Source organism: Tricharina praecox (genome assembly GCF_024521635.1).
Source record: "Tricharina praecox strain CBS 144465 chromosome Unknown BZA05scaffold_15, whole genome shotgun sequence".
Classification (NCBI taxonomy): Eukaryota; Fungi; Ascomycota; class Pezizomycetes; order Pezizales; family Pyronemataceae; genus Tricharina; species Tricharina praecox.
This window is the reverse complement of record NW_026250417.1, coordinates 600,631-625,851: the sequence shown is the minus strand read 5'-3', so window position 1 is coordinate 625,851 and position 25,221 is coordinate 600,631. Positions and strand designations below refer to the sequence as shown.

Below are 25,221 nucleotides of genomic sequence, written 5' to 3'. Positions count from 1 at the left end.
GGACTTGAACCTGTGGCTCAGATGTTCTGTGGCTTCCGTGGCTTCTTTCCGCCGAGAGATGGATTGTTACACTGCGGCGGGGTGGGGGAGGGGGGAGGGAGGGAGCTGTGAGCGGATGTTGGTTGCTGCGGCGATGGCGAGTGCGATGGGTATTGATTTCGGCGATGTGCGGGTGAGATGGGGACCGTTTTCAGCGATGTGCGGTCGGGACGGACCAGCAGCCGTGTGGAGCGAGCGAGCGGCGAGCGGCGGGCAAGAGCGAACGTGGGAGCGAGGCGAATGAACGAGCGGCAGGGGGGAGAAGGACACAAACGCGAAATAGGAACAAGCACTGACGATGAGCACTCACCACTCAGCAGAGTAAGAGACACGAATAAATAAAAATAGGCAAGTAAGAGAGGCCAGAAGAAGAAAGGCAAAGAAAAGAAAGGAAAACAAGGAGTCCGATCCGGGAACGATGGGATTACGGGTAGGGTAGGGTATGTAGATTTCTGGCGGAGGGACAGGCTAAGGCACCGAACCAGTCAAGTACCGGTACAGGATGTGGGCGGGAGGTGTGTATGGGAGTATGTAGCGTGCGGCGGCGGCGGAGAGCGGCGGGAGCTGGGTGGAGTTGGAGATGGTGTTGGAGTTGGTGGTGTTGGTGGAGTTGGACACTGCTGAATACTGGTGGTGGTGGTGGTGGTGGCCGTGGTAGTTAGTCGTGCGGAATGATGCGCAATGATAGGGCAAGGTGCGCTGGGGGTCGGGGCGGTGAATGGGAGTGGTGGTGTTGATGCAGATGGCCGGTGGGGTCGCAAGCAAAGTGGACAGTGGAATGATGGGACGAGGACTCCTACATACATGCGCGACGGAGAGAAGAGGATGGGGGGAAGAAGAGAGGGACCGACTACAGTCGTCAGTTTGTTACCTACCCCATCCATTCTATGTCCACACCACCATTTGTGCGGCGGGCCAAACACACGCAGCGCAGCAGACCTCTGTGCGGATTCAACACTCCCCCAGTAACGACGCCCAACATCGACAGCGACAGCGACTGAAGCCAAGTACTCTGCGTACATACATCACATATACACGCGTGTCCAATCACGGCGGTATTCGTGCAGATTGGCTCTTCCTCTTTGCCCTTTCAGCTTCATTTCCTCATCTTGCGGCCGTCTTAAAAAGAAGGAAGAAAAATGGAAGGAAAAAATGGCTGCGAACCACTTGGCTATTCGCACAAGCCAAAGGCATCTAAATATCTAGACTATTTGCTCTAATGCTTCCCGTTCGTGAACTCTTGCTAATTCTCTTTATTAGGACACACCCCCCCGCCCCCCCTCGAGCTCTCCCCGCTAAGAGAAAAGTCCAGTTCATACGGTAGTCTCAGACAGCTGCAGAAAGCCCCCCCAACCACCAACTGCCAACTGAAGCCCAGGACGGCATCAACGACGAAAGACGACGACAAAGGCGACGACAACGCTGGACTTCCGAGCTCGCTCGCTCTTCATATGTCTAACACCGTGCCGACGAAGCGTGTCTGGCCTATGACACGAGCAATCCCGCAATCCCCCCCAGGCAAGCAAGCTCCTGGAGCACGTCTTTCGAGAACCCCGGAAAAAATACCCATCTGGGCCAGGATCACCCGTACTCTGCCATACCGATCATGGCCACGCAGCTGTCTCCCACCGCCCACCCTCGTCGCTTTATCGCTCCAAACTACCCTAGACCTGCAGAGTCCTCAGGGTTCGGCTCGGAGTTAGGGCCGGCGGAAAATCGCACGGCCCCTAAAAATCTCACGACTGCCATGGCCAGCCTGCAAACGCTCCACAGCTGTTTGAAACGCGTTCCGACGAGTTCCTATGTACCGCTACCGACTGATGTCAGCTGCTCTGAGTCCCTGATCACCTACGACTACCCGCTCATAGCCCCCGCCCCGGTGCTTCGTTCTTCGGCCGCTACTCTACACATTTCTCCCTTTCTTTTCGAAAACCTGTTGTTTTTTTTGGATCTCCCTCAGCACACCGCGCGCGCCAGAGTGGAAAAAGACAGCCCTGAGCCAACGAGATGCCCCCAAGGTGCTGGGCCAATAGGCAGCCGTCATCTGCGACACGAACGAACGCCACCGATGTCTTCATCCTCGCTTGGTGTCGCTTGGTAATAGAAGAAGTATAGTAACTTGACTCAGGAACGGAGAGAGCACAACGCTAAGTTCAGGGGGAAGGAAGGAAGGAACCATCATCCTCCAAGATCCGCATCCCGCTCGCTGCAGAAAGAAAGAAAGAAAGCAAGAAAGAAAGCAAGAAAGAAAAAACTTCTCGCAACTCTCGCTCGCTCTCTCGTCTCCATGGAAGAATCATAAATTACAAAGCCCTCTATGATAACGCTCGAAGGAGCAGCCGCGGGGGGGAAGGGTGGAAAGCGTGGGCTGTTCCCTTTCCCTTAAGTTCCGCTAGACTCTACTCTACTCTAGAGTAGAGTAAAGTAAAAATCGATGACGCTGATTTCCCGAATGAGGATTCCAAAAGGGATATTTTTAGTCGCCCTGCGCGGCGCGGCGCTCTGATTGATGTCCCTCACTCCCTGTTTCGTGCAGCCGCATTTTTTTTTCTGCTCGATCTGGGGCATGCAGGACCCGACCAGACCAGCCAGCCAGCCAGCCAGCCAGCGTCTTAGCTCCCCCCCATATCCCTGCCACATCGATTTCCTGTCCGGGCCTACCTTAGCTACCACGGCTTCCTGCGAGCCGAGTCGAGTTTGTTGTCACTCGGAGGAGCTGGCTTCTCTAGAGACTTTTCCTACCGCTTTTCTCGTCCGTCCGTCCCTCCGCATGCACGCACGCAGACAAGCTGGAGATCAGTCCGATTGTCTGTAGAGTAGTCGCCGATGCGCCGATGTGCTGGAACCGCTGCGATCTGCCTGCTATGCGGAGATCCTCGCGGAGATGAACCAGTCTCCAGAGGACCAGGAAGGCTGAAGCTCTGTTATGCATACTCTGTATCATGTATGTAAAGCTGGCAAGCAAGCTGAAGAGACGTATCCAGAGTACTCTACCTACCGTACCTATCACAGGTACTCTACATACCTCATACATACTACACATGCATACCTCCTTCCTTCCTCCGAGAAAGTTCCTGTGGCTTTCACTTTCAGCCATGTGTGCGGTGTATCGTGATAACCCCGCGGCGAATCGCACTTTTTTGCCATTTTGTGGACGGCTGCCGGTGACGCAAGAAAGCTCTGACGGCAGAGAAAAAAAAGCGAGTCTCCTGCTACGTCAATGTAGGATACGTAGTTGGCTTGCGAAGTTGGAAGTTGCGAAGTTGGGAGTCGGGATCGTTTGCTGAGTATTCTGGTCTGTATGTAACCCGTTCCGTTCGGTTTCATTGTTTCACCGTTGCACGTGATTCCGGGCGGGTGGGAGTGGGAGCTCATGGCTCGGGAGTCGGAAGTTGGGAGCTCTCTGCTGAAGCATGCGGTAACCTACTTGGGTATACCCACTACTACTAGTATGATGTATCTACCACGTGCCTAGGTTTCCCCTTCCACCAGTTTATAGTATAGTAGGCACAGCATCTCACTCGCCGCGTGCGGCGTTGATGACTTTCCTCTGCTGGCCCGAATGGCTTCGCCTTTAGGCTTTGAGTTTGAATTCCCCGGATACCGCGTTGGACAGGCAGGCAACCCTTGGGACATCTGACATCGTCGGGTTGACGAGACAGCCTAAAGGATGGCCGGATTTGGGTTTCGCCTGATGCCGGATCCAGGGCTCGGCTGGTCGGTCAATCTTTCGAAACACCAAGCTCGAGGTGCTGCAAGTCACCTACTTAGAAATTATAGTAGCGAGGTGATTTCCAGAAGGGAAGGGCCCGAACGGGCACAAATCGGGCGTTGGAACTTGGAGGGAGTGGAACCAAGTTACCAACCGCCTTTCGAATTGCATCACATCTCATCACAAACGGAAGAACAAGTTTTGAAGTTCGCATACATTGGTGATGGTGAGTGATTGCTATTACCAATTACCAATGCCATGGAATAGTCCAACCCCCTCCTTCCCCGCATGAAACGAAATATCCTCGGGAAGGGAAACGAAACCCCACCCCGCCCCGCCGCGCAGTCGAGCTCTCGCACGCGAATGACAAAGCCATACGCGAACCCTTCAGTGTTCACGTCAGCAAAAAGCTGCGTCACCCACCCACCCAGCAGCTACCCCACGTCTTACATATGTACTCTTACATGTGTTTAAATTTTCAGCCCTGAAATCCCAAGAACTTCGCAATATATATTACATACCGCCCCGCAGCACGATGCAGCTCTTACTGATTGTTGATCGAGCTTTCTTTTTTCCTACATACTGACTGACTTCGTTGTTCGCGCCGAGGACCGGCAGCCGGTTTTGGTCGAGTCTGGGCAGTGGGTATTCGACTATTTTGAAGTTTGCTGTACTCGATCGAATATCGACGAGAGATCTCGGCCACTGCCCCACTAGCCCACTGACGAGATATTTGGGACTGACAGTCTCGTCCCTTTTCGTTTGCGAACCTCAGTCAGTTCGGTCGGTTTGCCGCGATGACCCAGCTACCTGCCTGTGTTTATACATAGAGCCGTCAGCAGGCCGCAGGCGTGAGCATCGCGAGGTGCGGTATTGAACTCGGACATCACACCATGTTGGAAGTTGGTTGTGTCCAGAGTCCGACGTCCGTCCGTCCCGCTTACTCTACGGAACCCTCGCACAGCGCCGAGACGAGACGACTCTTGCGCGCCGCACCACGGACCTTTGCGCGGCAGGCAGGCGGAAGGAAGGAAGGAAGGACTCGATCATACCACCGCACCAATGTTCCAGACACAAGCACGCAAATACGCAGACTTCCAGCCCGTGTCTGGACTCTGGACTCTGTATGTACGTACCCGTCTGGTTGGCAGTGGCCTCGCGGCACCAGGACTACCTAGTCCGGGTACACGCGGAAGATCGGTCGGCTGGGCGGTGGGATGGGCTGTGAGATGGGTAGCTTAAGACTTAAGTACCGTCTTATTCTGCCTACCTGGTTATAACTTACCACCTGCGGGCCTGCGGCCAACGTATGATACGAGTGCTGACTGCCCCGAGAGCTCCAGATCGAGCTGAAACGCTCCTGTGATCGACAGCGTGGTGCAGCGTTCGCTTCTATCTATCTGAGGACTGCGAGGTTGGGTGATACATCTGCTGGTTGATCGAACCGCGTTCCTCGGATGGAGGAGGGAAGTCGAAGCGTTGTCATGTGCGGCCACTCGTGTCTGTGGTGTACTGGTAGGATATTTATGCGACGACGATGTGCATGGAAAAGTCTTTAATTGATCGGTTATCATCATAGTATGTAGCGGAATTGGAGATGGACCACTGCAGCCGGAAAGAAAGAAACGAATAGATACTGGCACACCACTTCCATTTCAAACGGTCTTTCTGTTCTCTTGGCCGTGAAGCGAGAATCCCACCGAACAGTTGTTCGACTAAATTCTCTTCGACTACGAAGCGATAATCCCACCGATGAGCTACCGATATTCGACCGAATGTTCTCCGACCGAAACGACCGATTCCGGAATATAATACGGGTTATCCGAATGCGACCGATTGTTGCACTAACATTGGCTGGTCGTTCAGCGTAACCAGGTGCTCATCACCCACCTGAAGGCAGGGACCCGATCCATATGTAGCAAGTGCTCCGTTACCATACTCCAGTCCGGACTGTGCCAGTCTAGTCTCGTCTAAGTCGCCAAGTTTTTCGGACCGGACTACCTAGATGACTGCGGTTGACTGTTGACAGGATATCTTTGGTGGTAAGCTGTATGATATATGGTCCAATCGAGTCTGCAGTTTTCTCTGGACTGCGAAGTCCCGTCCAAACCTCTGGACGGACTATGCGATGTATGTAGTCCAGTACCGTACTTGCCTAGAGTCGGACGGACTGGGCTATAAGAAGGAGCACTGTACGCAGCGTACCTATGTGTCGGAAACGGCACAAAGCGTTTGATCATTCGAACCCGACCAGGCCGAGGAATCGTCGTTGGGGACCAAAATTTCATACCGAGGGTAAGAAAATAGCCCTGGCAGTAATTGATCAAGTGCCAATTGGTTTCACAACATTTACAGTCGTCGTAGCTATACTCCTTGTACCAAGTCGATAAAACGATACGCTTGATATCAGGATAGCGTGTACTGGAGTACTACTTGGTATATAACGTTTCGGGAAATCAGGCGTCACCTGAAAGTTCGGACTTCAGTTGCGATCAAGCTAAACAGCCACCGTAGCCGTAGAGGATTTCCAGCGTCAGATGAATGGTAGCTCGTCTAGAATATCTCGAGCGGCGGCATCAATTTGTTGCTCTCCTACACTATTGAGAAGGCGATTGCATCGGGCTAACGAAGTTGCCGAGCTGGAGTTTAGGTATCTAAAGATCTGGATGACGAGTTCGAACTTCGACAGGTAATTTCGTGAAGCCTGGGATAGCTGGTAGACGGTTGAGTGATCGTGCTGATTGAAGGTGAGGTGTTGGTGCTGGTGTCGAGTGCTTGATTCCGTTCCGATGTCGTACGTATACACCCCGCTGCCGCGCTGCGTGTGTAACCGTAGCACTTCCTGAATGCTTCATCACGTAGCACTCAGTTTTTTACTTCTGCGGCAACTTGGGCCACGATTCTTGAAGCCTCGGAACCGAGTGTTAAAATTATCCTTGACAACTTGAGGGTGTATGGCTAAGTACCTCTTATCTGCATTTTTAGATCCTGTACTCTGCTCTAGGTAAGTGCGTGGCAGCGTGAATGATCGGTATGCCGAGACGGTTAGGATTTAGCTCGATACATTCGGTTCATATCGGACGTGAACTGCATCTTCGATTGTGGCCGGGACTCGGTGAAGGGTAGGTTGACCTAATCTGGTCCCCTACCCTGAGTCGTTCGGGAGCGGACCCAAAAACCAGTTGGTGGGGACAGGACGAGTCTGCACAGCTGTACAGGACGGGACGGAACTCAGCTCGGTCCAATCGAGCTAACCGGTGCACTTCCATCAGTCCCGAGGATCTTGGGAGCCCATCCTAAGGAGGAAAGATATGATATTTCCAACTGTCAATACGACAATTTCACCCCACAGCGCCCGGAATCCCTAGACTCTAGTGACTGGACTGAAGTCTGACAGCAGGAAGGTTTGGATCTAAGCGCCTTCTTATCTTGCCGCATCTATCAAAGACATTACCGCGCATCCTAATAGGTGACTACAGAAACTCATATAATGCCTTATCCTCAGAGTCGAGATCTGTGAACCGATAATCTGAAAACGCTGCCTGAACCCGTGTGCGCATTCCAACCCCCATGGGGCTGATGTTTAGACGGACTTTTGCCACCTTGCTCGGAGTGACAGGCCGAACACACCCACCTAGTCATTGCGGACTCACACTCGAACCCGACCAGCCGATGCTGTACGGTTCCGCATGATGCTGGGTGCCCTACTGGGGTGGGATGGACTACGGTATTGTATTGCCTCATAGACTAAATTAAATCCGGTATTCGAAGAGTTGGCCAACCCAGTGATTGCAGAGATCGTATTGGCCTTACTAACGGCCATTCCAATGGATTCAAGAACATCAGATCTGTGATTAAAGTGAAGTGGACGGGTGACAATTGATGTCTAGTCGCTGTGAGCACCGACTTTATGAGGAATTCCATTGCGCTTGGCCAAAAGTAGTTTCTCACATTCATAACACTGTTTGCGGCAAATTTTGGTGGGTGGGTTGATTCCTTTCTCTCCGGCCATGTCAGTCAGACCAGCCCATGCGCATGCGTGCGTGCCATGACCATGGTTGCCAGCGTATCGATATCAGGCGGGACTCGGGAAGATCCTGACAATAGTGCCGATACGACTGCAAGGTATTTTCCAGAACGGCAGCACATGAAGACTACGTAGGTGGCGACCGTTGTCAGTCTTGTGGTCAAGATCAGTAAGGAGCAACGCGCTTCTTCCAGCCATGGTGGCCTCTGAGGTAGGGATTGTGTAAATGGTGTGGCGGTACATAGTGGATTGTGGCTGAACCCGAGGCGCGACACAATCGCTTTGTCCTTCCACATCCTCTGCATCCATTCCACAACCTACCTGCATTGAGGCTAACCAAGTAGCACTACTTAACGAGACAGCGAGAGAGCTTCGAAGAATTTCCCTCCGAAACAAGGTCCACCCCAAGAAGAGCTGTCCTCCCTACTACTACACGCACCATCCCCTCGTCCGTCTTCCCGTGTCTCCTACGATTCGCAAAAATCTCTATCCTTCGAGCGAACGGAACAAGCTTCTGCCTTCCTACTGGCCTAATCCATCGCTTCATCACGTTTCTCGACCGCGGCATTTCGACACGGAACGCACACATCGCACGCACACATCGCACACGTCCGCCCCCCCTTGCGTTGAACCAAACCGACTATTCCAACCGAGAGTCTGGATCTGTCGGGGTTTTTCAAGACGTGCACCCCTTGGGGCCTGCGGAACCGGCTTCGTTCGAACTCGGCGGTAACCGCGACAGAGCCCGCAACACCTGAACGCGGACGACGACGGAGTAGTGTTGCTGCTGGGAAGGCTGCTGAGGACGTCGACGTCGTTCGGGACTGGGACAATAGCGGAGGCGGTAGCTGGGAAACTGGGGCTAGGGATCGGGCTCCGTCGTGGGATAAGGGGGTCGGCGTCGTCGAGCGAAACGGTGGGGATATGCCGCCGCAGAGTAAGGCGGATCTACAGAAGCAGAGGGCGAAGGTAAAATATAATCTTTATGATTCTTTTTTTTTGCTACGTGTGTGCGTACGTGTGTGATGCGTGTGTGCGCGCGTGCGGGGAAGTGGTTTCAGTGCTGACGCAAAGTATGGTGTGTTTAGTTGGTGAATTCCTATCAGGAACTCTTAACGTACGATTTCCGAACCCTCACTCAGAATCTTTCAACGCTTCCATTGCCCCTTGTTTCCTACGTCGTGTTCTCCCGCCTGGACCTATGGCTAGATCATCAGAGAAAAGGGACTACAGTTCCTCGGGAGAACCGACGCAGACCAAGCACACACACAGCGGGAGACACGGAAACTTGTTTTTGTTAGACGAATTGCTGAGATTCGTGTGTCGCTTCCAGAGAGTTTTCATCCAAGGAGCTCCAGACTGTAGGCAACTACCACGTCGGCCGCTTGATCGGGAAGGGCAGCTTCGGCAAGGTTTACCTCGCGACCCACAAGCTTACCAATGGATCCAAGGTGCGCCCCCCGGTCCTGGCAAAGTGATGCGACGACGATGCTTCGGGTAGGACGGAATGCTGATGACGATGGCGGGGGTGAACAGGTAGTGTTGAAATCCGCCCAGAAGGACGATGCGAACCTCGCCCGGGAAATTCACCACCACCGGCAATTGCTACATCCACATATAACGCGGTTATACGAAGTCATTGTGACCGAGACACTCGTCTGGCTGGTCTTGGAATATTGCCCGGGTACGTGGTTTCCGATACGAAGCAAGCGAATGACTCGGATGCAAGGAAAAAATTCTGATATAGTGGTGTGTTACAGGGGACGAGCTCTTTAACTATCTTATCAAGAATGGTCGTTTATCTACCCAAAAGACGAAGCGAATATTCACCCAACTAGTTGGTGCAGTGAGCTATGTACATCTGAATAACTGCGTTCACCGCGACCTCAAGCTGGAAAACATCATGCTGGACAAGGCCGAAAACGTATGTGTTTTCCAAGCCTATCGAGTGATGAATCATGACGGCTTATTTTGGCGGGACCTTACAGGTTAAACTGTGCGATTTTGGCTTCACCCGGGAATATGAACGAAACAAGCTGTTACAGACCTTCTGCGGCACCGTATGCTACTCGGCACCCGAAATGCTGAAAGGAGAAAGGTACATGGCGTATGGTACGGGATGGTTCTGCTTTTCTTTATTTTATCTACCTCTTCTTTTGCGTCTGGCGGTGTGCGTTATCAATTATTTCATCCTTGATGCGCATTTACTGAATCGCGAACAGCCGTGGACGTCTGGTCATTAGGTGTCATCCTGTACGCTCTGCTCTGCGGTGAATTGCCTTTCGATGAGGATGTTGAGAGCGAGACGAAATTGAAGATCTTGAACGATGAGCCAAAGTACCCGGACGACATCCCAGATGGTAAGTTTAGATTCTTTCTCCTGTCAAGTACGGACTTGCTGATATCTGGTTGCTCAGACGCGGTGTCACTTCTGAAGGCCATGTTGCAGAAAAAGCCCAGTCTACGACCCACTCTCTCGGAGCTTTTGGCCCACCCTTTCCTCGCCGAACATGCGCCACAGCAAAGAGCGATTCTAGCCGTCCAAGCCCTACCACCGTTCACCACTAAGCTTGAAAAGGACTGCCTGCATAGGATGAAGGCAGCAGGAGTGGATATCGACCAGGTCATAGAAAACGTGTTAGCAAAGAAGTGCGACGCGTTAGCTGGCTGGTGGGCATTGCTGATAGAGAAGGAGGAGAGAAAGGAGAGGCGGCGGCAAAAGAAGAAGATTGAGAGCAGACGGATGAGCGCAGCTTCACAATTGGATTCCATGCCACCACCAGTGGAGGAAGTTGACGAAGATGCATCTCCAAAGCGAAGCAACGGGAAGAGCACGGAAAAAAATCGTATGCGTTCCCTTCATTTTCTATTTTGTTTGGAATAGAAACTCACCTGAGCCACAGCTATAATAATCTTACCAGAGCGTCCATTCGCAAAGTACGGTCGACCAAGAACTCCAACCTCTCCGAGGGGAGGAGTTCCGCCTCCGGTTGAAAAGGACCGGGATTATGGACCCTACCTCAAACCACCACAGTCGGAGCGCCAAGTGCGGTCTTCTCCGGATCTCAGGAGAGATGCTCAGGAACACAAGAACCGGACTACCCGGAAGCAGGCACTCATGATGCAATTGGCCAGTATCAAGCACTGGTTCTTGGACTCGGCGAAGCGGGCGACCTCACCGAATGCCAAAAGCGTCCACCATCATCAGAACCTAATGAAGCACCACTCAAACGGCAGCAAGTCACACATCTACCATCAATATGCAAACGCCGGGAGTTCAGGCTCACGTTCGTCACATTCCGGAGTACGGCGCAACTCGAGAGGGAATGCTCCATACATCACCACGCACCGAAACACGCCGCCTCCCAAACGAAACTCGCTATCGCCGCAACCGCACACACCGCGTTCGTCGTATCGACGTGCTTCGGCGGGCAGGGGTCTAAATGGACGGAATTCAACATCGTCATCGGTGTCCTCGATCCGGTCGTTCCATAACAAGACTCACTCGAAAGCGTCGTCAACTTCCTCGGCATCCATATCGTCTATAAACCTCAAGTCACCACGGTCACCACGAGGTTCGTCCGTCAAGGTGTTGCCTGCAACACCGTCGTCTTCGAATCCGTTCCCGTCAAAGGGAGGAGTTGGTAGAGGTGGTGGGTACAATGAGTCGGCAGTCCTAGCAGGACCCATTGCGTTCGCAAAGAGGAAGAAGAGCGTGTTCAAAGGACCGATGCTTAATGGAAGCAGCAGTAGCAGCAAACGGGATAGTATGGGGAGCATGAGTAAGGCGAGGGGAGGTGGAAATGGTGGAATCATCGAAGAGGAGGAGGAAGAAGAGGAAGAGGTGGTGGATTTTGGACTGGACGACGACGAGATTATCATCGTGGATGAGTCGGAAAAGTCTGATGAAGATCTTCCGGTGAGGAGGGCCGTGAGCCATTGATCGTCAGGAGATGATGAGCTGGAGGTCGGACACAACATTGCTACTACCGTTTCTCGTTTTATTCTTGAAGTTGTTATTTTTTGCTTCTTGCCGGCGCCCTATTACGACTTTTTCGGCCTTTTGGCGGACTTGAGAGTTTTCTCGTACATACCATCTGGCTATCTCCATCTTTTTGGTGCTTTTTTTTTTTTTTGCTGGGAACCTCGTACAGTGTTTTCTACTTGTTTTTTCCCCGCTTATTCTGTCTGCTCTGACGCTCTTCCGTTTCCTATGTCTCCTTATTACCACTTCGTTTATGATGATTTCCGTTTAAAGGCGGGCAACCCTATTTCCATTTTGTTTTCTTTTTTTCTTTTTTCTTTTTTTCTTTTTTCCTTCATGACCGGAAAAAAATATTCTTTCTTTTCCCTCTCCCCCGCATCTTCTTCTCCCCTTGGTTTTGTTTTTGGCAGATAGCTTAGCTTAATTAGACACAATACTGGGAAGTATCCAGCGGTACTCATCCGAATCTCTTTTGCATCGTGGACGGTGATGTGCGTGAGTGGAATGGGAAGACCAGAGGGCAATGCGTGCTGGATTTCACGTATGTGGCGGCTGGCTGGCGGTCTGACGTCCTGGTGATTTCAAGCTCGTGAGATCCATCACTCGCCCGTGTGGGGTGTGTGGGTTTTGCTGCCGATCGGGACGAAAACCCGCTCCCGGCTACCCGTAAAGCCAGAGTCTAGACAAACAGGCTGTCTTGACCGCGAGCTCTCACTCGCCTCACTCGTCCCGCTCCTTGATAGACTCTGGCTCTGGCTCTGGCTCGGTAGCTCCAGGTTCCCCCACATGATACATCCGCACGTGGAGCTGGATTAAAACTTAAAACTTAAAACCTTAAAACCTAAAACCTAAACCGTCGGCTCCCCAGCCGCCGGGTTCAAGGTTTGGTTTGGTCGGATCGGTTGGGCCTCGTGGCAGTACATAGAGTGACGCGAACGCTTCAAAGTTCAACCTCCAGCCTCCTTCGGCTGGCTGGCTGGCTGGCGGGGATGATGCTATTGCCGACGCGTGATTCCGCGGGCCGAGAAACTCAATCCTCCCACCCCGCCCCCCGCCTTTTCCTTCGGTAGCATAACTGGGCGTATTTCGCTTAAGCTTAATGCTTGGCGCTCAACAGTCGACTCTCGATCTCGATCTCGTTTATGTACTTTGTTTTAAGTTTTAAGTTTTAACCTTGAGGTTCGCGGAGCTAGAGCCGGAGGATCGGAGCTGATGGTGGATCGGACCTGGTGGTGGATGGTGGGTCGGTAGCCGAGGGACTTAATACCTATTGATTATAAGCATGATTTGGAAGGAAGCGCATTCGATCGCGGGAAGCTTTGAGGCGGTATGTACACACATACCTCTCTGCTACTTTGTAGCCCATGTTTCAACCCGGCTGCCAATGTTCGCTTCTTTTCCCCTCGGTTCGTCAAAACTTGCCGCGGATCCGAGGGCCTCTGCTGTCAAGTAAAGTGGTATTTTGAAGTACTATAGTGTACAGTGTATCAGACGCAGCCGGAGAAAAGGCATATGTAAAGTAGAGGGAGGTGGGGGTGCCCCGGATAGAGGCCTCTCGCCACCTCCCGTGAGAACGGATACCGGAAATCTCGCGACATAGAGAGTGATGTCGTGTGACGCGGTACACGGATGTTCGTAATTTTATGACATGTGTGGATTGGCCACGTCGAGTCATAGTGTATGTAGGAGTCCTCGGTGACCGGATTCGTGGGAATTGATACTCGCTGGGATGGGGGATACAAGTATTCTCGAGGCAGCATGACCAAGGAGCGAGTGACGGAACTATTGTATCTTCCGCCGAGCGCGAGCCCGATCTGAACGTTTAGTCTAGGTATGTCATTCCGTCATCGATCGAGATTCGGACATCTGTCCGGACTCCGGGGGAGGTCTCGTGATCAGAGTGCTGGCTGGTGTTTGAAACCACACGATGGATGTTGGACGAGGAGGGAGTCCGAGGCGTAGAGTACCTCGCAGTGCCGGGACCCAGGGTGCCGCTGGTAAGGCCAAGAGGTGGATTGCTTATATTCCGCGTGTGGAGGGGAATAGTGAGTTTAATGCGAAGCATGGCCCCCACCGGGCGGCGCCGCGGCGGCGTCGGCGGTGGCGGCCCTGCGGGTCCACCGTCAGCCCTGTGTGTGCAATGTGCATCTCGGATGGTACAGGCCGTGTGGTGGTGGTGGTGGTGGTGGTGGTGGTGGTAGTAGCAGCAGCACTGGCCGCCGCCGTTCTGGAAGTCCATCAACCATGGGACCGGCGCGGCGTACTAGGTACTCGGAGGCCCCCACGGTACGAGACCGGACATGCGGTACGCGATGGGGAGGATACATATCAAACGCCAGGTCGGCGATGTGTACTATATTGTGGTGCTGCTGCTGCTGCAACCGAGGCACCCCGCCCCCCGCCCCCCCGCCGGTACGCAGGCAGGCAGGATGTATGAAATAGGAGAGGAAGCGATCAGGAACGGGACCGATGTGATGTGCAAGAGAATCGGGATAGCGAACTGGGGGTCGCGGCTTACGGAGATGAATCATGAGCTTGTGGATAGATATGCGATCAGGACGGAAAAATAAGAACATATATGTAGGTGGTCCAAACCGGGTCTTACTGCGGTGTCTGGGGGAGATATGACGGGGATGAAAGGAAAGGGATGGGGATGGATGAATGCCCGGTTGTAACTTGTGCAACCGGATGGGCCGGCTGGAGGGAAAACAATGCCGAAGCGTGTGTAGCTCCGCATGTTGCTGTATCATGTAGTGCGAAATCGATGGGCGCGTTTGTTGACGCTTGTAAGTTAACCGAAAAGCGAGGCACCAGGTACGCATGTATGGACCCATCCAGTAGGTAAGAGTATAGTATCCTGATTGATGATCGTTCTGACCCTGACGATACCGATTCGAGTAAGGTTGGCGACCAGGCCGCATGTTTCGACTTCTTATGGCGCCCATGTGTATGGACTATGTAGCCTCTCCCGAACACCAAGAACGCCACATCTCCCCTTCCCCACCCAGCAGAACCAACCAACCAGTACGCCTCTGGGGCTGGAAAGCAGGTACGCATGGGAAGGAGGCGCCGCCACTCCAGTGGACTGTCTCAGACGAATGGACGGGCTATCCGGGCAGAAGAGCGCATGCACTTGCCATAGGCCAGGAGATCCCCACCTAGGCAGCGGGTGGAATTTCGCTTTACGGTAATGGAGGAGTAGCTGAGCTGGGCCAGATGGTTTTCCGAAATTGAGGAGTGGGACGGGGGCAGGCTCAGCATCGATTGCCTAGATGCACAGTGGGTCACTCGGGAATCTTACACCAACTGGGGGAGGGAGGGGGGGGGGGGGGCGGGGGACAAGTGCCACGTCAACTGCAAACCGTGCAGATAAACTGTGAGGAGGATCAGATATCAGGTTATTTTTTTTCGAGACGTCCTCCTGCTTCGGCTCCCAGTCGAAGAGATGCAGGTGGATGAGATGCAGAACACCTCACAGCGCGACAGATGTATGACAGCTGCGACGGGGAGGAGGGGAGGGCGGAGGAGGGGGGGCGGTTTCCAGGGAACTACCAATGATTTACCGTATTAACCGCCATGCCCAGGCGAGCGAGGATATGTTTGAAGGGTAGTGCGGGCCATTCACTCTAGTTTAGTTGAGTTGTGGCTGTTGCGGGATACGGTCTCGCTTCTAAGTATCATAGGGCCACCGGCAGTCAGTGGTGTTTCCGACTTTCCCGCTCTTGGTGTCCAAGACACATCTAGGTGGGTGGGGTTTGAGCCAGTTATGCCCCGCAAGAGGATGTTGCCACTATCGTGGCTGTATTCGTCTACTAGTGAGTAGGCACTTGGCTATTCACTTGTGAAAAAATTCTGGTGGGGATTATTGCTATGTATAATATGATCCAACGTGCGGGCATGTGCGCGTGCGGATTTGAGTCTAGATTTCCCCCGGAACTTTCCGCCTACGAGGAGGGGGGATCGTCTTGTGGCAGAGATAGCGCGCTGGTCACGGGGAGAATATAGACCGTCACTCGATAATCTTCTCACCGCTGCCCGCCTTGGGCATTCCGAAAGAAAACGGAAAAAAGGGCTGGCCACGTAATTGTGGAAAGATTTACATAGACTACATACAACGCATCCATGATACATGTACATACCAACTTACCAAGTGGTTCATGGCAGACCCGCATGAAGGAAGAAGCAAGTATGTAATGCCGGAGGCCAGAAGAACTTATTCCTCTACCGGCAGGCATCGCATTGCTGCACTTGGTCTAGTAGTTAGAGGAAGAGTGGACTGACTGACAGGTTGTACATCCCGTATGTATGATACTCCCTGAGTATCATGGCATGCAGCCTGCAGAGATTTTGACGGTGCAGAAGAGGAAGAAGAAGAAGAAGAAGAAGAAGAAGAAGAAGAAGAAGAAGAAGAAGAAGAAGAAGCGCTGGATACCTCCTTGTGGTCTCCCTCGGCTTTGCTGGCTCAATAAGACAGGCTATCTGTAGAAAGCTGCGGTCAGTTTTTTCGCGGGAAATACTATGTAGGTGCGCGGAACGGCAGAGCGAGCCATGGAAGAAATCTCCGCAGGAGGAATCATGCGGTCCATTACGGTGGACACGAGCCATCTCGATCGATTAGGCGAGACGGTCATCTTTTTCTTCCAAGGGTAGTGCATACGACAAGACTGCTGACCAGTGATGACTGGGCCATCGGGAAAGCAGGCCGTATACACCCCGCACCGATCCTGCTAGCATCGACGGCGAGCCAATACGAGGTGCAGGCCTTATTCTCCCGAAGTAAACTGCCTTGTTTAGGGATGTTACATCTCCGCAGCCACCTGTATCTCGAACCTGCTGGTTACTGGAGCTCATCCAGTAGGAATCATGGATGTGACTATCATTCGATACGTAGCAGGGGGGGGGGGGTCTGTGTGCTGCCGCTGCTGCTGGCCACTGGCTACTGGTGGGATCACCAGGGCACTTGAAGGCTTGCTCCGGATTTCTGGACAGACCCATCCAGTCAGTCGGTCAGCTTCCCTCACGGCTTTGCCGGTCATCTCAGCCCCGGGAGGGAAGTAGGTAGACGAAGAAACCTTAAATGTGGATCCCTTCTCTCTCCGCGATTGCGAGCACATACAGTCGTGTGGTCATATCATTACACAACCCGATACCGGAATCGGAAGATTTCCAGCGTCAAGCTGCACACGCCCAGCTGTACTGGTCAAGGTTGTCAAAGATTAGAACCTGGAGGCTTCCGAAGCGGTTGTAATGGCAAACCACACCAGTCAGCGAAGCAAGCGGTTATGTCTAGTGGGGAGGGGGAGTACGTAGTGGAAGCAAACGACACTGTGACCCCCTTCAGTTGGAAGCAGTCCGGCATAAGATTCGGCATTTATGGCGGCATTGGCCAGCGGGAGTCGATAGTATGAGTGACTTTCGAAGGGACCCTTCCTCATGCTGTACCACAAGCACGTCTGCAACTTGAAGTGAATGCGTATGGCCGCAAACCTCCGGACTGGACTGGTAGGGGATATCCGAAGGTGACGAGCGGCTTTGTGATTCTGTAGTTGACGTATACGCTTGATCTATTCGTGAGGATGAAGTGGCCTGGTTGCTTACTCTATAATCACACCGATCGTACTGCCGTGGAAGGAAGGCGCTTCCGGTCTCCAGGTCTGTGGAAGTAGGTATAGTACGATGGACATATTGATAGTACGATGGTCTTATGGATTGGCGCGCACGCTTAAGCGTTGGGAGCGAGCGAGTGGCCATGTGAGGCGGGGGTGAGGGGAGGGACGTAGGCGAAATGCTTGTTTGGGACCGACCAGAGAGCCGTGTTGGTGAGCGAGCCACCGAGGTGGGGGAAAACGATGTTATACCGATATATCTACTGACTTACCTACATCAATACTCTATCTGCGCCCACTCCGGAAGCGATGCACATAACTTACATGTTGCTTACCTACCTCTGATGTTCGCTTGGATCGATCTGACTGGCTGTTTCACCTGGGCGCTTGTTACACTACTCGCAGCTGCGTGCACAATCGCGCGCAACGCTACGGTCCACCTGCCAACTAGTGCGCTCGGATGCAGGCCACTGTCGGGTTCGGCAGAACCGCTGAAAAGCCGGAAGATTAGGTATGTACCCCATCCCATGTAGGTCGAAGGCCTAGAAGTCGATACTCCAGTTACTACTGGACGACCGGAGCTTCATTCTCTGCGGCATGACCGGAACTCAACTCATGCTATGCATCCACAGGCCCCGCGGCCGTCGATGTCTTTCCCAAGCTCGCATAACGGAAGGCACTTGCACCGAACCGGTTCTCTCGATGTGCTCTACTCTACTCTGCTCCAGGTGGGTGCTCTGGCTCTGTATAGCCTCGATGCTGAAGCCTTCGACCTAACCATGAGGAGATGCGCCGCTCAACCCGCCCGCCCTTCCCTCCGGCATTTTCGGTACTGCTATGGACCACATGGTTGCCATTGGATGTTTGAGGCTTTCTGTTTTCACCTCGACAGAGGCGGCATGCCGGTACATGCTAGGTACTATAGTCTACCTAGGGCACACGATCGCCATCGGAGCAGGGCGACAAAAGATCGGACGAAACGGCACTGATTAGCAACAGTGCTGCAATGCTGGTGAGAAGCTGGAGAATTGAAGCGAAGGAAACAGGTATGTACGTGGAGCGCCACCGTCCTCCCTACGCTCGCGTGTTTGAAAGCCACTTGCATACCGTCGTTAACTTTCAGTGCCGTCTCCGGCTGAGGGGGATAGTTATCGGTACCTACCCAGGTAGGTAGTCGAGAGTCGAGACTCGGGTTATGCATATGCCAGTTTCCCGCCGATATTAAATCCGCTCGACACAGCCACCTCGTGGCATTGCCTGCAGGATCCATCGAGCCCCATCACTGAGCGGCCCGCGCTGTCATGGAATGACGTGCCAATCGGTGCGATCATTGCAGCCCCAAGGGGAGCTATTCGCCACAATGGTCATCACCTGCCCCCACTTCATTGCAGTGGGGACCTGCGACTCTGCGACTCTGCGCCCTTTCTAACAATTCTGCTACTTACAGCAGACTTGGCGCTCCGGGGAAAAGATCTAGTTGTCTCGCTTCCGTTGCTGCGCACCCAAAAGAAAGTGAAGACTGGTCGGGGTCTTGGGGGCCGATTGGGTTATCGATCCGACCGGGATTGTGCGGGTCTGCCGCGTGGCTGTGCATGGCCTGCCTCATTCCTCAGATTCCTCACTTTCGTCTCACGTTCGAGCTTCCCCAACCTACATTTGGTGCATACTTCACGGTACCTAACGGTCTGGCGTCTGCAGCAGACGTCTTTGAGCCCTGGATCATCGCGACATCTGCGCGCCGTCTCGGTACTCTATTCACGGTGCGTCGTCGAACAACACCACCACCACCATCACCACGGAGCTCAGAATCCGAGAATCGGAAGACCAGACAACTACCTACCTACCTATGCTAGCGCTTCAGCGCAGTGGCCGCGCACGCCGGTAGCATGTACGTTCAGATGCGAGCCCTTGGTCAAAATGTTAAGCCGTCATGGACTTTTGAGCGATCCCAACCGATCGGCAGTGCTGCGCCGCGCTGCGTCGTCGAGGGTAGCTAAGTACTAGCTCTTTGCCACACCGGGTGGCAAAATGTGATTCGTACAACCATGCATAACCGCTCGATCCTCTCGTGTGCTGCGGTCTGCCATTCGTCCCGATTAGCCGCGCAGTAGCCGCACCCGGCCAGCATGTAACCGGGGCGCCCCCGGTACGGAACCTCAAACCCACGACCTGGAGAATCGTTATTCCGTCCGAATCCCCCTACAGGCTACAGTAGGTAGGTCCACGGCGCGTTGAGAGTCGGACATTCTTTTGGAAATTGCTGGGCCGCTTCTGGATGAGGACGCCACCTCACTTGCTGGTGGCGGTGATCACTGTCCAGCAACCATGCAGGTGATGTGCATTGCAGAGACCCTTGCTGATCGTCGGGTGTTGCTCCCGAGCAAATCGAATCTCCTCGCGGAAACGGATTAAGTATCGAAAACTGGGAATCTGGTTACGGATGATTGTTTTCTTCTCAGGAAAAACAAACAGCTCTCAGCAAGCTGAAACGAACAGAATTCGGATTGCCGCGGTGACCTACCTACCGTGCCTACTCTACCGGTACATACCGGAGGTGCCTTGATGCGGCCGCTAGCCCGCCACAAAGATCCCCATCTCATCCGGGTGAGATGACCAGGTGGCTTGCGTGCGCCATCGCAACCGTAGGTATGGATGCGGCAGGTACCGGGCAGCCAATTGGCTTCGACCGCCACGAATTGGCCAGCTCGACTGTACTCTACATACCTACTCCACCTTCGAGCCGTGCGATCGGAAGCTGAAATTTTTGCCATGGTGAGGTTTCGACACCTTCGACTTTTGACGCGTTTGCGACCGTGGTGTGCTGCGGAATGGCGGCCTTATATCCGGCGTGCTGTTGTGCGCCTCCGACCGATAACTATGTTCTAGAACTCGCAGCAAGCATTCGCAAGTGCTATCCATGGTTCGGGGACTGGCAATGGAGTACATACCCATCTTGGCCCCGCCATTCCTGCTGACTTTTCGGTCGTGTTGGACTCGAGAATTGAGACGCTCCCAGCATGTACATATGGTACTCTAGAGTACTACCTACAAAGTCGTCAAGTCGGGGCCGGTGGGTGGGAAGTGTCTCCGCGGGATTGGGGCGTTGTAGGTCCCTTTCGCAGGCTTGCGAAAGTGTTGATTTCACTCGATCCTGTTCACCGCACTGGAAGTCGAATCGCCGGCCCGGGAGCTCGGATCCGTTTTGTCTGTTTGTCGGAGATCGGTCAAGATGGACAGACCAGGAGTACCTACTTACCCAGGTACTCTGCGGCCTTGTGTGGTCTGCTTCTCACGTTTATTTCCATACCGGGCCTTGTCAAGCCTCAAGCCTCAAGACCCAAGCATTCCCCAAAATTGCGACTGCAGTGGTGACCCCGGCACCAAAGGGTGGAAATCACAGCGGGCAAGGGTTAGCACAAAGCTTGTAGAGTACCAAGTGGGTAAGTATCATACGCATGTCGAATTTTTCCGCGATGCCTAATGGTGATCGAGTTGTGGCACCCGCCACTCCGCTAGGCTAGAGGCAGGCTAGACTGGCTGGAGAACGCATCGGTTCAGTAACGACAACAGCAATATGGCACTTACTTACTTACTTGTGTAGAATACGGTATGGGCTCCGCATACGGGCCTGCTGCTTGGTGCTACTGGTGCCCACTGCCCACTGCCCACTGCCCACTGCCCACTGCCCACTGCCCACTGCTCACTGCTCACTGCCCACTGCCCGCTGCTCACTGCTCACTGCTCACTGCTCACTGCTCACTGCTCACTGCTCACTACGCACTGCTCTGCTCTGCTGGGCCCTGGCAACTCGAAATCTAAAAGCAGAAAATACGCAAGACCGCCATTATCTCCTGTCCCGCCTAAACGGTGCTACGGCTTTCGCGTCCCTCGCCACAGTCGCCGGAAAATCACCCCTTCCTTTCTTATTCCCTCTGACGGTTACGCAGCGGAGCACCTGCTTGCGTTCAAAGATCCCGCCTGCACTCGTTTGCCCGTGGCCAGGGACACGCCTCTCTCAGCCGCTCAACCGGTACGCACAGCTTCCCCGAGACGCACACGATCGTTCTGTGCGCTGTAACCAACCACCCCCATCAATCCTCCTCTACCTCACATGTTAACTTATAATCACTTCCACTCTTCAGCTCAATCTCTTGGGCCACCCCCAGCAAGACTCCTCATCCCCGCACTGCGATCCCATATAACCTTACTCCCAGTTAAGCAGGTACGCGGAAACTCCGTGGGCTGTCAAATCTTTGACCTGGACGTCTGGCGCCTGTTACCACCTCACACCCGGGACCCCACACACCCCCCAGTGACGTGGGCTGTTGTTGCACTTCCTGATAGGCCAGAGCTTCGGCCCTTCTAGTGTGGAGCGTTGCGGTCCCTACAATTTGCTTTTCCTTTCGAGATCTTCCGTGTGCTACGGTGCTGCTGCCCTCGCCCACACCGAGCTAAACATAGAGGGCTGCATACTTACTTACCTACTACGAACTGCTCGCCGTCAACCAGTGGGAACTCCTTGTTTTCGAGCCTACTACTGCATACACTTGCCGGCTGGTGATTCGCCTCCTCCAACCTTCCGAACCCAGGGATTCTGGGCCGTACTCGACTCAAAGGAGTCTCTTGGCCTGAGACATAACACCTGCATCTCTAACCGTTCCGCTTGCTTGGTCCGGCGGCTTGGACAGGAGCCAGAAGCATCCCTCCACTAGTGCGTATCTTTGCTCATTGGAAGTTTTTGAGAGCGGCACTTGGTTTCTTCTGTGAGTACATTCCATGATCCATCGGTAGCCCCCTTGAGTACCTTCTCTCCGCCCTATTCGCATCACCGACTCCCCCGACATGTTGTGAACATGCTCTTCCCTTATATTCCGTGTGGTGGCCGGCTGCATCGCATAGATGAAAAGTTGACTGAGTTCAGCGTTGTCTAAGATTTCGTCATGGACACCATCGTTGAGCCCCTTCAAAATGTTATCGTTACCTCCTCGCTACCGCCCTCGAATGCTGGTGGGATTTTCTGTAGCCACTTCCCCCCTGAATCGGCAATAAAATCTGACCATCATCCTCCAGCGTCGATCCGGCCCTATCCTTCACCTCCTCCGCAGCTAACCGACGATATGTCCGCTCCCTTCGTTCCGCAGGAATTTCAATTCCCCGCACATCAGCCACCGCCACAGCCGTTCGTTCCCGCACACCATCATCAGCCCATCCAGAGACCACACAGTGTTGGAAATGCACCCTCCACATCGTCGACGCCATCACCCTTCAACATGGATGCTATGCAACGAAATTTGCCGGTACCAGGCCCTGGCTATTCCCCGCAAGCCTTGCCCGTGGCAGGCCAACTTCCGCTACAGCCCTCGCGACACCCCCATCACATGCAACAGGGTCCTCATCCGTCAACGCATGCTCCCGCGTACAGCAAACCAAGGTTCCAAACCGGTCCCTCTCCAGCTGCTGTTGCGTACCAAATATCACAACAAATACAGCAATATCAGGGTGGCCTCGGTGGAGGACCACCGGCGGACATGTACAACCATAGCTACCAGCAGTCACCAACCTATTACACTTATGGCCAGCAGTCATACACCACATTCCACCCAGACCCTCAAGGCGAGGTGCTTTTCCAGGTGCCGTTCTCGGCGAATTATCCGCCGCCTTCCTATCCAGTTGCCCCGGGTCCGGGCAATGTACCAAATCATGTCGGACAAACATGGTATCCACCACCTCAGCAGCAGAATCAGCAGCACCAGCAGCAACAACCACCGACACAATACTACTACGCCCCACCCATGAACTACGTTCAACAGCCTTTACAGATGCCCCAGGGCCCAGTGGGTCATTTACAACCATACCCCGTCGCACCCGAGCAACCCCGAAGACATAGTGTACCTCGCCGAAAAAGAGGACCCGAACCCGACGGCGCCGGACATCCAGGCGGATACCATCTATCTCCGGCAGTCCGGGGCGCTGCTGCCAGTGAGTTGCTTCTCTGAAATGTGTGCACAGCTTTCTCCCAGACACATTCTAATTCCAAAGGTGGGTTTAAAGGCAGCTCTAAAAGCACTCCGAACATTGGCAGCGCAACGCCTACCCACCCATCCTCGCCGTCAGTTCCACGAGGTCCTCCGAGGAAGCCGAAACAAACTGGCTACGCGCTATGGGTGGGTAATCTGCCGTTGTCGGCCGACGTAGCGGCCTTGAAGGATCACTTCTCTCTCTGCTTCGGACACGAACTCGAAAGTGTCCGGCTCATTCCCAAGAGCAATTGTGGATTTGTCAACTATCGCACCGAAGCGGCCCGTGACCAGGCCATGTTGCGGTTCAACAATGCTAAGTTCAAGGGAACCCGTCTCGTGTGCAGGCTCCGGCCTCGGGGTCCCGCTGCGCCAGCTGCCAATGCGGCGGATTCATTGACGCCTTCACCGCCCGATGCTTCGGGCCAGGCAAGTGGTGATGAAGGCTGCGCTGCGATCGACGCAGCGGCTGAGACCCAGGATCAAACCGCATCGGCACTGGAAGTTGGCCGGGCACCACCCACCGGACCGTCGGGAGCGAGGGTCCCCCGGACCAACGCTAAGTTCAGATACTTTATCCTTAAGAGTCTGACTGTAGAGGATTTGGAGTTGAGCCAGAAGAATGGAGTCTGGGCAACCCAGAGCCACAACGAAGCTGCGCTAAACCAGGCATTCGAGGTGAGTTGAATCACCCACCTTGGTATCAACGACCATCTGCTGATATGAAGTTTTGTTTACTCCAGGCCGCCGAAAGTGTGTTTCTAATTTTCTCTGCAAACAAGTCGGGGGAATACTATGGATACGCCCGTATGACGTCCAAGATCACAAACGATCTGTCGAACAAAATCTCTACCACCGAGCTACCGAGCCAAACCCCGGTACAGAAATCCCACAGCGAACAAGTGGAGTCCGATGCCGAGCTCCCAAAGGCCATCTACACCGCCGCCACGGAAACCGCACGAAAAGGCCGCATCATCGACGACTCTGCACGGGATTGTATCTTCTGGGAGGCGCTGAGTGACGGCGACGAGGAGTCGGACGAGGACGGCTCCGAGATTGGGAAGGTGGTGTCGAAAGTATGGGGCAGACCGTTCAGAGTGGAGTGGCTCTGCACATCTCGATTGCCGTTCCATCGCACGCGGGGCATACGCAACAGCCTGAACGGTGGCCGGGATGTCAAGATTGCCCGAGACGGAACGGAGCTGGAGGAACACGCGGGTCGACGTCTCCTCCAGATGTTTCACCAATGGGGCATGCCATAGGCGACGATGCTCTGTCAGACCATCCGCGTGGTATGAGATCCAATGGACGGGTTTGGAGAACTTCGCTGACGTTCATCCCAAGCGGTCGTTGGGTTCTGCCTCCCGTGTGGGTTAAATTGTGTGGACACTTCTGATAGCCACTGCCGGGCCTTTCTTCCTCTTTCTCTTTCCATCCGGAATTGATAATGATGTATTTGACCGCCATTTTCACTTTTTGGGTTCGGTTCCGTAGTGTAAAAGTTGTGCGATTCTTTTCTCTCACACACACTCTCTCATTTCTTCTTGCCTTCGTAGTTTCTCCTGAGTAGTATTTTAGTCACTAGTTTAACCGGAATTTCATGGACGGTATTTGATGTGAACTTTCGGTCCGAGTGATATACCGGTGATCGACGATCTACCACGTGCCATTCTTGCTTCTTTAACCTTAACTAGCGTAACATGCTTCCTTGCGAAAACGTCTCAACTCCGTTCGTGAGCTTGAATAGGAAGCTCCAGAGCATGTAGTAGCTCAAGGACAAAACTTCTGACGTCCCCCTTTGATTTTACGAATCCTGTGGGTACATTGTAGCCCTC

General features: G+C 53.6%; 4 protein-coding genes across 4 annotated transcripts; 3 read left to right on the top strand and 1 right to left on the bottom strand.

The window, feature by feature from the left end:
• Positions 1-403: 403 nt before the first annotated feature.
• Positions 404-1,353, bottom strand: BZA05DRAFT_68640 (uncharacterized protein). The gene has a single exon (XM_051488560.1). The coding sequence runs from the start codon at positions 1,059-1,061 to the stop codon at positions 525-527; it is 537 nt and encodes a 178-aa protein (XP_051338730.1). The 5' UTR covers positions 1,062-1,353; the 3' UTR covers positions 404-524.
• Positions 1,354-8,702: 7,349 nt separating this feature from the next.
• BZA05DRAFT_338675 (kinase-like domain-containing protein) lies at positions 8,703-11,721 on the top strand (the record flags this gene model as incomplete). The annotated part of the gene is made up of 9 exons (XM_051480899.1): positions 8,703-8,747; positions 8,867-8,895; positions 9,112-9,229; positions 9,315-9,462; positions 9,539-9,702; positions 9,767-9,890; positions 10,001-10,138; positions 10,196-10,624; positions 10,682-11,721. 9 exons carry the CDS (start codon positions 8,703-8,705, stop codon positions 11,719-11,721), a joined length of 2,235 nt encoding a protein of 744 aa, XP_051338729.1.
• Positions 11,722-15,529: 3,808 nt separating this feature from the next.
• On the top strand, positions 15,530-16,535 carry BZA05DRAFT_474661 (uncharacterized protein; the record flags this gene model as incomplete). The annotated part of the gene is made up of 2 exons (XM_051488138.1): positions 15,530-15,578; positions 16,106-16,535. 2 exons carry the CDS (start codon positions 15,530-15,532, stop codon positions 16,246-16,248), a joined length of 192 nt encoding a protein of 63 aa, XP_051338728.1. The 3' UTR covers positions 16,249-16,535.
• A 5,766-nt stretch (positions 16,536-22,301) lies between these two features.
• BZA05DRAFT_400866 (YT521-B-like domain-containing protein) lies at positions 22,302-24,989 on the top strand. The gene is made up of 3 exons (XM_051483942.1): positions 22,302-23,348; positions 23,409-24,064; positions 24,130-24,989. Exons 1-3 carry the CDS (start codon positions 22,310-22,312, stop codon positions 24,646-24,648), a joined length of 2,214 nt encoding a protein of 737 aa, XP_051338727.1. The 5' UTR covers positions 22,302-22,309; the 3' UTR covers positions 24,649-24,989.
• Positions 24,990-25,221: the final 232 nt, after the last annotated feature.

Excerpts from the sequence above, each read along its gene's own strand:
- BZA05DRAFT_68640 (XM_051488560.1), bottom strand. The coding sequence starts at position 1,061 with ATGTACGCAGAGTACTTGGCTTCAGTCGCTGTCGCTGTCGATGTTGGG.
- BZA05DRAFT_400866 (XM_051483942.1), top strand. The coding sequence starts at position 22,310 with ATGGACACCATCGTTGAGCCCCTTCAAAATGTTATCGTTACCTCCTCG. Across the intron at positions 23,349-23,408 it reads AGTCCGGGGCGCTGCTGCCA|GTGGGTTTAAAGGCAGCTCT; the intron begins GTGAGTTGCTTC and ends CTAATTCCAAAG. Across the intron at positions 24,065-24,129 it reads CGCTAAACCAGGCATTCGAG|GCCGCCGAAAGTGTGTTTCT; the intron begins GTGAGTTGAATC and ends TGTTTACTCCAG.